This window comes from Mauremys reevesii, linkage group 5 (genome assembly GCF_016161935.1).
Source record: "Mauremys reevesii isolate NIE-2019 linkage group 5, ASM1616193v1, whole genome shotgun sequence".
NCBI lineage: Eukaryota > Metazoa > Chordata > Testudines > Geoemydidae > Mauremys > Mauremys reevesii.
The window spans coordinates 54978918-54992758 of record NC_052627.1 but is presented as its reverse complement, the minus strand read 5'-3'; the positions used below and the strand labels follow the sequence as shown (position 1 = coordinate 54992758).

At 41.8% G+C, this 13841-nt stretch overlaps 1 protein-coding gene across 1 annotated transcript in view; it reads right to left on the bottom strand.

Moving 5' to 3' along the window:
* Nucleotides 1-7265: 7265 nt before the first annotated feature.
* SMAD1 (SMAD family member 1) overlaps nucleotides 7266-13841 on the bottom strand; it is a 70488-nt gene continuing 63912 nt past the window's right edge. Inside the window, exons 6-7 of the mRNA XM_039541506.1 lie at nucleotides 13368-13624; nucleotides 7266-8293 (exon numbers count right to left, since the gene is read on the bottom strand). Coding sequence (XP_039397440.1) covers nucleotides 8150-8293; nucleotides 13368-13624 — 401 coding nt within the window. The 3' untranslated portion in view covers nucleotides 7266-8149. The remainder of the gene's footprint in view (nucleotides 8294-13367; nucleotides 13625-13841) is intronic.

Below are 13841 nucleotides of genomic sequence, written 5' to 3'. Positions count from 1 at the left end.
GAATTGTGGCATCCCATATTAGCAAAAGACATGAGAATTGTGCTGAACTATACAGGGTCCATGATTCTGCCACGGAAATGGCAACCACCAAAAAGTGGCATGTGGAACTGGGAGAATAAAAAAAGCAAAAATTATGTGATGGAATAAATGTTATGGGATGAAGAAACTGACCCTGTGGGAAACTGACTCCTAAGTTCCCAGAAATGCTTGAGTGAATTGCTGGTATCCCAAAAAGCACAGCAAAAATGTTCCACAAGGCATTGCCCCAGACAATAGTGCAAGGCACATTGTACCTGAGAGATACCACATCTTCTGTAGATGCCATCACTCATGGTGAGGATACAGCACAACACAGGCAGCCAAGTGTGCATGTAAAAAGTTGGCAGCTGTAAGCCACCAAAACTTCAGTCAACCAAATTTTGTATGGTAGATACAGCCTTCGATGTGGTAGGGTTTCCAGCCATAGTAAGGAGAACACAGAATCCTGAACTCCGCCTGGATGGTTACATATAAGGGGAAACTGCTTGATACATAGGAATCAAAGTGTTCATTACTAAAAGAAACTTCTAGATGGCTGGACACACTTTTTCCCTTTTTAAATAAACAAAAGTTTAAGGATGGACTGGCTATCATAAATCTGAATTCTCTGCTTCTGCCCATTTAAGTTACCCAATTAAAATTACAGCATTTGTTAAAACTGGTAGCATAGCGAAAACAAGTTAAAATATCTATTGATTTTACCATAGCATTTTCATCAACATAATGGCTATAGATGGAGATGCAAGACTAGAATCTTAGTGAAAACACTCCCCCGCCCTTCCCTTTCCAGTCACTAGAATGATACTGTACTAACTCAGTGTAATACAAATGGAGCTGCAAGGGTATTCTCTCAGTGAATTATTAACATTGTTTGCAACTAGTAAGAGACTATGAAATGTGCAGTAGCTGCTTTTCAAAGTTATTTAACTCAGTCATTAAAAAAAACTTCGGGGAAAAAATGGAATCAAGTCACCTGTCCAATAAAAGAGGTAGTAACTGCAGAGTTTATTTGTAAAACTGAAGGCAGCATTCAGGGAATCAAACCACTAAATACAAACAAAAATTGTGCACATTGGCTGACAACTTATGTGGTTTCAGTTGGATGAAAATAAAATGCTAGCTACTGGAAAAAAGGCTTTAAAATGAAAATGACCTTTAAAATGAGAGCTGGTACATAACCCAGAGCAAAACTAAGATAAAATTACAGGGATCCTCCTCCTTCATTGGAGGGAGTAAAGCAGCAACAAATGTGGTGCCTATGAAATTTGCATCTTTATCTGGTTGGTTTCCAAAACAGATGAAAATCTGTAATTCATCATCTGCCTTTTGGCAACTGCACTTTAAAGCCTTGTTGTTTGACTGGAACATATGCCATCCAGCAGTTATGAGAAAACCATTTGGCAAAAAGAGTTGTGTGGAAGGAGTTGGACAAAACAAGGGAATGGATTAGCCATAAGTAGAGAAAAGGTGGTTCAAAGGTAGACAGGGATAAAATGCTAGTGACCCCAGAATGATGTGGTAGAAAGTCTGCCTGAAGTGATCTGTAGAGTATCAAGCACGGCAAAGGAGAGTCTGAACTTAAGTGCCCACTTACTTCTCTCTCCCCACACATATATAGATGTGGGCAAAATGAATTGTGAGATGCATGTGAAAGATATATTGCTATATCATGACTGGTGATGGTAAGAGTTACATTATATATTTAGGCACACACCCAAAGTTCACACAGTTCTGAATCATGAATCTCAAGAAGCTGAACAAGAGGCTAGTGTGCTGAACAGAAGGAACCAGAAAGTAATTAATAAATCAGACTATGAAAACACTAGTAACTCGCAAAGGGGTGAACAGGGATTTGGAATATGACAATACAAAAAAAAAAAACCAGCAAAACGAATGGTGCTTACCATGAAAGGTTCATAATGCAAAAAGTGACAACATTGAGATATCCAAAGCCTTTGGAAAGCTGAAGAAATGTATGAACAGCTCTGTAACGGGAAAATAAATAACCCCAGAGAACAAACTATTTGCATTCATCCTAGTTAGAAAGACTACTGTAGTTGTGAAACCATGACTATGGTGGTAGTAGTAGTAGGAGGAAGAGGAGGAGGAGGAGGAGGATTGATTTTAGTGCCCTGGCAAACAGGATACCAAGGCCAGACTAAAAGAACTAATTAGTGGCCTTCTGTACTGTATGTGTTTTTGACATACACTACAATTACAAATAAATAGCAGCAGAAATCACTAAGAGAACGTGTAGTTGAAGGCGATGTCACAAAGATCGTGACCTACAAAAACAGCTCCTGCCAAAATCATTGAATGAGACTGTACCCCAAACAGCAAACATTTTATGCATTTCTGAATTCAAGTTTAGGAATAGCCATGCTGGAAAATTACTGCAATATAGTCAAAGAGATGGGGCCTCAAAATGCACTTGATTAAAAAAATAGCAGTGACATCAGGAGACTAAGAATCCTGATACTGTACTTTAAGAGAGAAAGAAAGGTTTCAAATAAATAAGGGAACACTACTACTATGTGTTTTAAATTTTCAAAGGGAAGGCTTTCCAAAGGACGTTTCAAAATCCTTTCAAGTTACTTATATCTTCATCAAGTTGAACATCAGACAAGTCTCACTCCCACTGCCTCAGACATCCCAAACTATTTGGAAAAAATGTTAAATACATTTTGTAAAAATATGATAAAATACTAGCAAAGGTATCTCTTTGTTTATTAGAAAGGTTACACAGTGCAATGTAGTCAAGAACTCCCAGTGAAACCACCCTTTATTCCAAAATTATTGTAGAGTTCTCCAAAACTCATTTGGATTGATCCAAATGGAAAAAATCTTGTTCTCAAGCTGTGCATCACTTATTGTAATATGATTGTGCTTACAAAGGCCACCATCAAGTGCAATACTGAATATACTTCTCAACAAATGCAGCTGTTGGGAACATCTCAGCACAGAGATTGGAGAGCTGAAAAGAGTACAAAGATCACATTTATTCAGCAGTATCATTCACTCCCTTTTAAATGTGTCCAGAAATGATGTGTCCAGATTAAAGAATTAGGTTTATGTCCATTATTGCTTATTATGTATAAAAACGCCTGAATTTTTTTTTAGAAAACACAAAATTCTGTTTTTTTAATTTTCTGAAACATCAGGAAAGTCAAATTCTGATCTTCCTAAAATAAAATACCTGGAAGACATTCTGGACATCTTAGAATAGATAGACCATTAGTTTGCAAACCTTTATTAAACCAGTAAAGCTTGATTCAACAACCTCTAAAATGGTAATTTACTGAAGTTAAGCATTCACAACAGAAAAGAAAATTTCAAAACCATCTGACTAAACATGCATTCAAGTCTCCAATGCTCAGCTTTCACTCTCACTCTTGTGATATCCCACATCATTTCACTAGTTCTCTAGTCATCAGTGGATTCCAGGCTAGACAGGAAATGAATTAGAAAAACACACCTTTACCAATCCAGCACACCACCTTACAGGTTTTTACATGCTACAAAAAGAGGAAAAAAAACCAAAAGGCAAAGTGGTATTTTGTATCCATTCTAACCGAATTACCTTTTAGGCCCCCATCTACACAATGTCTTACTCTTAAGCGCTACAGCAACACAGCTCAGTCTTATCTACACAAGCAAGATCCAACTGCAGGCCTGACTCTTCCCCACCCTGTTATACCAGGGTTATGCCAGTGTAACTCTATTTAGTCAATGGAATTACAGTGGCATACCTGAGTGGAGAATCAGGTTCTGGGCTTATAACATGTTAAAGCTTCATTATAGCAGCATTCCGATATGGGGAAGTCTAGTAAAAACAAAAAAAATTAGGTATCGTTTACACCTAGGGCCTGCTTTCTTAGAGAGCTGAAAGAAAATATTCAACTGGCCTTCTCTAGGCTACACAATTTGTTTTTTTTGTTCTTCTATATTACACACAAACATGTATTAAGAGAATTAAGGTTACAAAGTCAAGCATTCAAGTTAGGAAATGCCAGAATTAAGGTTGCCGTGCGCCCTGTCCCAGTCTCCTTCTCCAGGCTCCTCATTCAATGTCTCTCCCACCGTAAACGCCTTTATCCAATGCCTTTGCCCAGCTAGTCCCAGTTCTGCCCCAATACCTCAACTCCTTGTCAGAGCTCTCACCTCTTACCCCCCATCCCCTGCCTCCCCACACTGGTTCCTAGTTCTCCTTGCTCAATGAGTCAGCCTCCCTGGCTCCAATTATCAGTCATTGTTTCTTTCTCCCATAGTCCCAACCTCACTACCTACTCCTTTCCCTCCCCCATCCAAGTTTGGGTTTTTTTTGTTGCCTCTGCATTTGTATCAGGCACTCTCTCCTCCATACTGCCAGCTGGGAGTGGAGCAACTGAAAAAACAATTCTGGTGCCCAGTCCCAGAGCAGCAATTTCAGGAAAAGTCCTTCTGAGCCCCACAGCCCTGGGCTGCAGCATGCCTCGTTGCTCTGTAGAGCTGGCACATACAATATCTGGTTGGCACCAGGAGCTGTGAGCAGGGGCGGCTCTACCGTTTTGGCCGCCCCAAGCAGTCATGCGCGGGAGGCGCCCCGGAGCCGCGGGAGTAGCGGACCTCCCGCGGGCATGACTGCAGAGGGTCCGCTGGTCCCGCGTGGCTCGGCTGGACCCCCCGCGGCTGCGGACGGTTCGCGGCTCCCCCGGTTCCGCTTGAGCTGCCGCAGTCATGCCTGCGGGAGGTCCAGCCGAGCCGCGGGACGAGCGCCCCCTCCGCAGTCATGCCTGCGGCAGGTCCGGTCGTCCCGGGGCTCGGTGGACCTCCCGCTGGCATGACTGCGGCAGGTCCGCCGGCCCAGCCTGCCGCCCCCTAGACTTCGCCGCCCTAGGCACCAGCTTGTTTTGCTGGTGCCTAGAGCCGCCCCTGGCTGTGAGGAGGGTCAGTGGGGACAGAATCTTTGGAAATTTCTGCTGCTTTAAAAAAAAAAGGGGGGGGGGGGGGGAGTTCCTATGGAGCATTTGCAAATTGTGGATTTTTCAAAGGCTTATAAACTAGGCCAATATTTGGACATTTTCACCGGGATGGCAAAAAGGAACATCTTGGACACAAAAGCCACGCCCTTGCCAAATTCTGAGTCCTTGCTCCAAAGCTAGAGCATTTCAAAGAAGAGCTCTCAAGATTTTATCATGGGCAAAAAAAAAAACCATTTTTCCATAGCCTCGTTCTCAAAAATGACAAACTTTCCAAAAGGGTTTAGCATGAGGCAGACATCTGGAATTGAAAGTTTAAGTCCAAAGAGTTCAAGTTTGGCAAAGTTATAAGCAATTGACAAAAGGGTCTTATAATGGAAAGTGTCTGGCAACCTTAATAGGTGGTGCTACCTTCTTCAACTGTAATTATCCCTCACCTCATGCCAGATCTTACCTAGTTTTTGAAGGAGATCAGTGTGTTTTCCTTGTCTCTGCTAGTATGAAAACCTCCCTCCCATAAAGGCCGCCAAAGATTTTTTCAGTGCCCTTTTCTGGATCTTTGCTGTCTCATTTGAATTGATATGAGAGACAGAATACAAGTGTTGACAATATTATTCTCGAACCCCGGGGTTAATTACAGTTGAACATCTTATCTGCTCTCCTCTCCCTGATCAATAGTGCATTTTTCTTCCAACTGATCAGAAGGATTGCTAGGATTTGTGTCCTTCTCCCCTGTCCCTGAAGAGATTTACCTCTAATTCAGACATTTTTTCCAGAATCCTGCCACCAAGGCTTTGCAGTTCAAAGCAATCGTCTACCTGGGGAAGGAGGCTACCAGACTAATCTAAGGCAGGAACAGAATCAAAGACAAGAAATCAAGAGGGGTGACTGCATAACCTCAGATCCATTCAGCTTTTCACTTTCCAGTGCTGCCACTACTGTGGATAAAGCAGCATATAGCTCTTGGAAAGCTATTTCCCCTCCCACCGCTTCTTCTGACTCACTGTTGGGAGCAGAACAGTAAAACGTACATCAGGCTCTGGCAGCAACCCATTGATCCAAGTTTCTCTTCTCTATTCCCCCTCAGCTCAGGGGCAGATTAATGCCACCAGTGATTCCCCAGCCCTGAGCATCTTGTAGACTTTGGGTGAGAGCATGTGTGGAGGAAATGACAACTGGGGAACAAACAAGAAAAAGCAAAACCCTTCACAACCAAGGAGAAAAGAAAAGACAGATGCTGTCCACTGTGCCAGAGAATGGCATAAGAAGCTGCTGGGGGTGAACTTTAATTCCAATGGGTCTCGGACAAAATGGCTTGAAACCAGAGGTGGGCAGCATATGCTATAATCTAGCCCTCACACAAAGAGCCAGTAAATGCACTTCCTTTGTGTCAGTCCCAAGTATGTTCAAACAATACCTTCTCCTAAATCCTTCATTAACATAGGCAGGTCCTGAGACCAATACAACTTTGCAACAGTGCTATTCTTAGGGGAATTTCTGACTGTGAGCTCCCAAGATTTTAGTCAGTTAGAAGTCTCCAGTAAAGGGTGGGAAAGTGGCAGTTTAGTTCCAAATCTCTGATCCGTCCTCACTGGAGGCTTATAAAGTTTCTGCAGATATTCCATACTGATGAAAAAAAAAAATCAATTAAAGAGTCTATGAAGTTATTAGGGCACATTAGTTCTACTGAATCTATTCTCTTCTCACCTGATGAAGAAATCCATCTCCCTCACAAAAATCACTCATCACCAGTACTGACTTAGCATTGCTACCAAGCTGTATCAGAAGTTAAAACGCAGAGTAATTTTTTTCCCATTTGATGCAGTATTATCCAAGAGAATCTTTTTGTGTGGGTTGTTATAAAGCTGCCAAGAAGTAGACAAGACAAAGCATTAATCAAAGTAAGCAATAGCAATGGTTTTATTTAAAACTTCCAGTAAAGACGACCCTTTAGTTTTGGAATAAAAGTACTGAAAGTACTACAGAGTAAGTGAATATAAAAGATTAGCAGAAAACCAAAACAAAAACCAGTAAAAAAAAATTTAAAAACATTTTTTTAAAAAAGTTTGAAATAGATCCAAACAGGGTTTTTAAATCCTCCAAACATTTAACAGTTACTAGGTTTGGCAAAACAAAATTCTTTTACACAATTAAAAGCCTACTTCTTTTATGTAAACTGCCTAAAACTGCTCAATAATTCAAGAACAGACTGTACAATTTGTCTTGAAATATACAAAGCTGCAGTCTCAGGACCGCAGGAATGATTAATTTTGCCTTCTTCTCAGCTATATGAATTAACCAGCTATATAAACTGTTTTTTTTGGGGGGGGGGGGGAGGGAGGAGGCAAAAATAATCAGAGTTAACAAGATAAAGCCACTATAAAAAATAAATGAAATGCACAGCAAATTCAGACCTCCATTTCATTTCTTTAAACTAACAAGCTACGTTTACAGTATATTCTGCATGTCAATTGCCATTCCCCCTCCCCTTTTCCCCACTCAAATATTCCTAAATCCTCTAGTCTAAGCTAATTAATTCTAAACTTTCAAATACACTGTACATACATTTAGCAAAGAGCATACCTAACATTATTCTTACAGCAGTATGGTCAGTACACAATTTCATAAAGATTATTACACGACCATGATTAAACCTCCCACCCCCCTTCTTTCTTTCAAGAGAACAGCAAACAATTACTAGACAAATGGTTTTAAAATATTGTGTAGATAGCCGGTGAAAAGCAGACTTTATCAATATGGGCCATCAACCCCAGAGAACACAAACAATGAATGCTGAACATATAAAAGAAAGGTGACCTCAGAGTGCCAAGGAAGATCCCTTGGGAACACTGTCTAAAAGATTATTAGCTTGGTCATCCCTAACTATTACACAAAGTCCTGCTAAACAATTTGCATGTATCAATTTTACAAGAGACTGGTACAATGTAAACTGAAATTCTTGACACCAACAGTGTGTTAAAGGCTTTTTTTTTTTGCGCACTTTTTCCCTGAATCCAAAAGTTGGTCACAGAGGTCAAGTATTATCAAGGCTCTTATTCAGCTGCTGCTAGTTCATACATGTGTCTGACTCATACATCCTTCAAGTACATGCAAGGCTCAATAGTTTCCAAACTGCAGAAGCTTGGGACCCTTTAAGACACAGAGGAAATAGGATTATGAGGTGAGCCCATCTGAGTAAGAACTTTATCCAGCCACTGAAGGGGGCCATGCAGGTGTATCTCAATCCAGCATGGAGTGCTCGTTACATCTTGGCGATGATATTCGGCTCCCCAACCCTACAAACAATCACATAGAAAAGTTATTCCTTGACATTGTAAAATAAGGTAAAAGTAAGTGGAAAGTACAAAGTACAAAGACAACAGATATAACCTAGCCTTACAGGTGGAGGTTACCACTGTAGAGGAGCCATTTTTGCATGAGTTCTGTTACCACATTTCCCCCTGTGAATCTGAAGCAGATTTAAGGTGACAGACTGAGATACCTGAAAACTGCAATCTCACTTCAAATTAGGCAATGGTAATGCACGCATCCCCATATCACCCAGCCAGTATACCCCAATGTTGCCATTGAGACACCACACTCCTGGATTCCATCTACACTAGGGAAAGTGACCTATGAACAATGTCCTCTTCCCTCCCCACCCCAAAATGACCTTGGTACTGAAACAGTTCAGCTAGTGCAAGTGGGGACCAGAACATTTTTGAACACCATGGCAGAAAGCATTCTGACATGGTGTTAAAAATGGTTTGGCCTCACATGAAGACAGTCTGACTATTAGAGTATGCTGGGCCAAACCATTTTTAATACCATGGCAGAAAGCGTGCACTACTTTCATAGACTGTTTGAATGCTATTGCATTAAAAACAGTTTGACTATTAGTATATGTTGAGCCAAACTGTTTTCAACAACTATGGAGGAGCTAGGGGTTCTTGGGGGTTTCTTGACCAGGTTACCAACCTGAGGTTATTTTCCTAGGGCAAACAAACTCAGGGTGAATGGACAGTTCAGCCCCCATGCCTTTTTGGCCCTTGCCTTCTCTGGTGTGATTGCCACAAGGGTGTAATTACTGCAACGTCTCAGGCTGGATGATTTATTTATTTATTAAAAATAATGGACATCTGTGCACTAGGAACTGGAGTAAGCCCACAAGCTCAGGTCCATCAGCCAGTGAATGTCTTCTTCAGCTTTCACTCGATACTGACCTGGGCTGAATAGGAAATAGTGACCTAGGCTCCATGTGTCCCGTTATGAATCCCAAAGCAGATGTTGCTTTGACTTTTTCACAAGGTGACATTTTCATACCTCTTTATACTGACTCAAAGGGGAGTCCTATAGCAGATTCATATAGCAATGCATTTTGAAGAACTAACATTAAAACGCAAGGAAGCTCTTTGTCTCCCAAACCTATGGCTCCTATGTTGCCCATGATAGTCCTAGTCCTACTGGAGATTCCCCTCAAGTCTCTCCTTTTCCAGAGGACATGGAGGGAGGCAGGACACAGTATTCTCTTGGAGGAGAGGGAAGTATAATAACCGATTAAAAACAATTAAATACAAACAGGATTGAGGCTACCATGTTTGTGTATTTTTGCACTTCTGGAGAGGTACAGTAAAAGGATTGAAGATAAATGCTACTGGGGATCCCGTAAGGCCTCTAGAAAAAGACTGAAGAAACCTCATGTACTAAGACTAAAAAAAAAGAGTGAGATGAGAAGATACACTGCCAAACAGATTAATAGGCATAAAAACAAGAGGTCACATGGATCAACATTAAGGTGGGAACTTGACTCCATGCAACTAGAGCCAAGGTTTCTTTACAGGATGGGAGGACTGAAACAGATAAAGCTTCCCACAACAACATCTAGGACACTCTTGTAGCTATAAAAACAGCCAATGGAAGAAAGTAGTGTACACAATAAAAAGTTGTTAAACTGGACAATTTTGGGGAGACGTGGCATTGGTCATATCCTAGATAGGAAATATCATCAGCCCAAGTTAACAGAGCGAGCACCGATGGGTTCTCTTTTAGCTAAAACTGAGTCAGTTATAAGATTTACTAATTATTTGGAAAGAAATCTAACAAAGTTCACTGCATAGTTTGATAAAGTAAATTATCTTTTTTGGGACGGGCTGGGAGGCAGTAGATGGATCACAGGAATCACAAAAATAAACAAAACAAAAAACGTTATGTATTAACCTCAGATTAACCCATAAGGCGTATGCCCAAAGAAGTCACCTTATCCCTTTAAGGTACTATTTTAGGATACTGTGCAATTAATTTGGCAGTCCTGAAATATTGGACTGACCCTTTTATCCCAATCCACATTTGTCCCTCACATCATTGCTACAATCCTTACATGTACCCTGAGAACAGAACAGAATGCACTTTGTTTATAGAATTTCTAATCACCAGACAGACCTCAGGGAACAATGGTACCTATCTTTCAATCACCTACATGACAGTCCCAGCTAGTATGTCCAAGAAATGCCCACTACTAAGGCAGCTTAACTTCACGATTTTGATCCTTCGGACAGTAGGAGATTGTTATGGAATACAATGTGGTTATTTGAAGGGTATGGAAAAGACAAAGCCTGGAAAAGTTGCTTGTTAATTACCAAACTTTAACTTGAGCCACTGTGCATCAACTCTGTTCAGCTGTCATAAAACAAAGATTATTGCATTAACTTTTCCAGATATACAGTAAAGAGAAGAAAGGAGTCTCCATGCTTGCAAAACAAACACTCTTGGAGAAGTGAACTAAACACTTGGTAAATGGAGAGGAGAGCCACAAAAATGCTAAAAACTCAGAAAACCTGATCAATGAAGAAAGGTTAAAAAAACAACTGTGCATGTTTAGTGTTGTGTAAAAAAAAACTGAGGGGGACCGGATAATAGTTTTCAAATATGTTAAAGGCTGTTAGATGACTGATCAATTGTTCTCCATATCCACTGACAGTAGGACAAATAGTAAGGGGCTTATGTGACGTTACAGCCTATATGATTTTATAAAAATATGCTAATGAGTGAATATAATGTAACTGGAATATGTTTCATGCAAAAGGTCTCTTGTAAGGTATCATTACAAAGCTTAGAATCTACTGAGCATGATCACCCTATTTGTATAAATGTAACACTCTTGTATCTGAAACTAGAAATATGAAATATAACTCTGAGGGCCTATTGTAATTATGCAAAGTGTGGGCCATTAATGGTTTGGAATCTTGACTCCCCCCCATTAACCAGGGCATTTGACTGAATGGCTGTTTGCAGGCAGGTCTTCCTGTGAGTCAGGCTAGGAGGAATGAAGGCTTGAAGTCTTGTAGTGACATGTGATCATGTCACCTGAACTGGAATCCATCTTTAACCTGGTGTCTTTCCATTGAGAAGGAGGAAGTGGGAACCCAGAGATTCCCGCCTTATGCAAAAGATATACAAGGCGTGGAACAGAAGGAGGAGGAGAGGAGCCATCACGAAGAATCCCCTAGCTATCACCTGAGTTGGAACAAGAGCTGTACCAGGGGAAAGAATTGTGCCCAGGCCTGGAAGGTGTCCAGTCTGAGGGGAAAAAAAAAAGTACTGAAGCATCTCTGAGGGTGAGATTATCTGTATTCAGTTTGATTAGACAGATTTGCGCATTTTATTTTATTTTGCTTGGTGACTTACTTTGTTCTGTCTGTTACTACTTGGAACCACTTAAATCCTACTTTCTGTATTTAATAAAATCACTTTTTACTTATTAACTCAGAGTATATATTAATACCCGGGGGAGCAGACAACTGTGCACATCTCTCTATCAGTGTTATAGAGGGCGAACAATTTACGAGTTTACCCTGCATAAGCTTTATACAGGGTAAAACGGATTTATTTGGGTTTAGACCCCACTGGGAGTTGGGCATCTGAGTGTTAAAGACAAGCACAGTTCTGTTAGCTGCTTTCAGGTAAATGAGCAGCTTTGGGGCAAGTAATTCAGACCCTGGGTCTGTGTTGGAGCAGATGGGCGTGTCTGGCTCAGCAAAACAGGGTGCTGGGGTCCCGAGCTGGCAGGGAAAGCAGGAGCAGAGGTAGTCTGGGCACATCGGGTGGCAGCTCCCAAGAGGGTTTCTGTGATCCAACCCGTCACAGCTTAATCTGCTGTAAAGGAGGAGATTTAGGTTAGACATTAGGAAAAATGTTCTAACCGTAAAGGTAGTTAAGCATTGGAATAGTCTTCCAAGGGAAGCTGTGGAATCCCCATCCCCATCCTTGGAGGCTTTAAGAAGAAGTCAGAAGAACCTGTTTATTAAGAACCTGTCACGGATATCTAGGTTTAGCTGATCCTGCCTGCACTGCGCCCGTGCAGGGGGCTGAAGTGATGACCTCTTGAGGTCCCTTCTCACCCCTACATTTCTATGATTCTAATGCAGGGGTGGGCAAACTACAGCCTGCCTGCCCTGGCCCCGCGCTGCTCCCGGAAGCGGCCGGCACCATGTCCCTGCGGCCCCAGGGGAGTAGAGTGGAGGGCAGAGGGCACTGCGTGCTGCCCTCACCCGCAGGCACCGGCCACCGCAGCTCCAATTGGCTGGGATCTGGGAACCGAGGCCAATGGGAGCTTCAGGGGAGGTACCCCCAGGCGAGAGCATCACACGGAGCCCTTTGCCCTCCCCCCATCCCTCCCGAGGGGACATAGGGACATGGTGCTGGCTGCTTCCGGGAGTGGTGCAGTGCCAGGGCAGGCAGGGAGCCTGTCTTAGCCCTGCTGCACGCCGCTACCACCCCGGAGCTGCTCAAGGTAAGTGGTACTGGGCTGGAGCCTGCACCCCAAACCCCTCCTGCACCCCAACCCCCTGCCCTGAGCCCCCTGCCACACCCCAACCCCCTGCCCTGAGCCCTACATTCATGGCCTTGCATGTAATTTCCCCACCCAGATGTGGCTCTCGAGCCAAAAAGTTTGCCCACCTCTGTTCTACTGTAACATTCTATTGAGGCAATAAGAATAGTTGCTAGGCATGATGGGAACTACTTAACTGCACCATTATCAAACCTAAATAAAACTTAACGGGAAGAAATCTGAAACCAAGAACCTACAGGATGTACCTTTGATTTTAAAATTCTGTACACCACAAAATGATGTTTGTCCAAGGGGATAGCTTTGTATGTTTAAGATCATGCATACAACTTTTGTTTTATAGAAAAAGTGTTAATAAAATATCACACACATTTACAATCAATGTAATTGTTGATAGGGGAACTTCTCCAATATAAGGCATGAAATGGAACTGTTTTCACCAGGATTATTTAACGTAATTCAAAAGGGAACATTATTTTGCTTACAAAAAAAAAAAACACACACCCAACTGAACTCTTACCTACCTTTACAAAACTCATACGGATAGTGCACATCTTAGTAAGCTCATACACAGTTTCAAAGCCATGGTTCACTGATTGAGCCAGAAGCTGAGCAAACTCTTGGTTGTTGAAAATTTTCAAACTGCAGCCACTGGGAATTTTACAAACTGTGGTTGGATGGAACCCATGGTGGTAGTTGCAGTTTCGACTTTGAACAAAAATACTGCTGTCACTCAGGCATTCAGCATACACTTCGCCCCCAACATAATAGAGGTGAACTCCTAAGAGGAAAGAATGTGTTATGGACAAGTCAAATGAATTCATATCACATGCACAGTCTGGCACACATCTTTGGAGATGTTTTTGTGCTTCTCCAGCTTAAAGAGAAACATATTTCACTCACTAGTAAGACTCGCTTAAAGCTTTGTTATACCTGTACCTCCAGATTCCACCAAAGTTTGTTTTTCAAATCAACTGTTCATTAAAGTTTCACTTCTT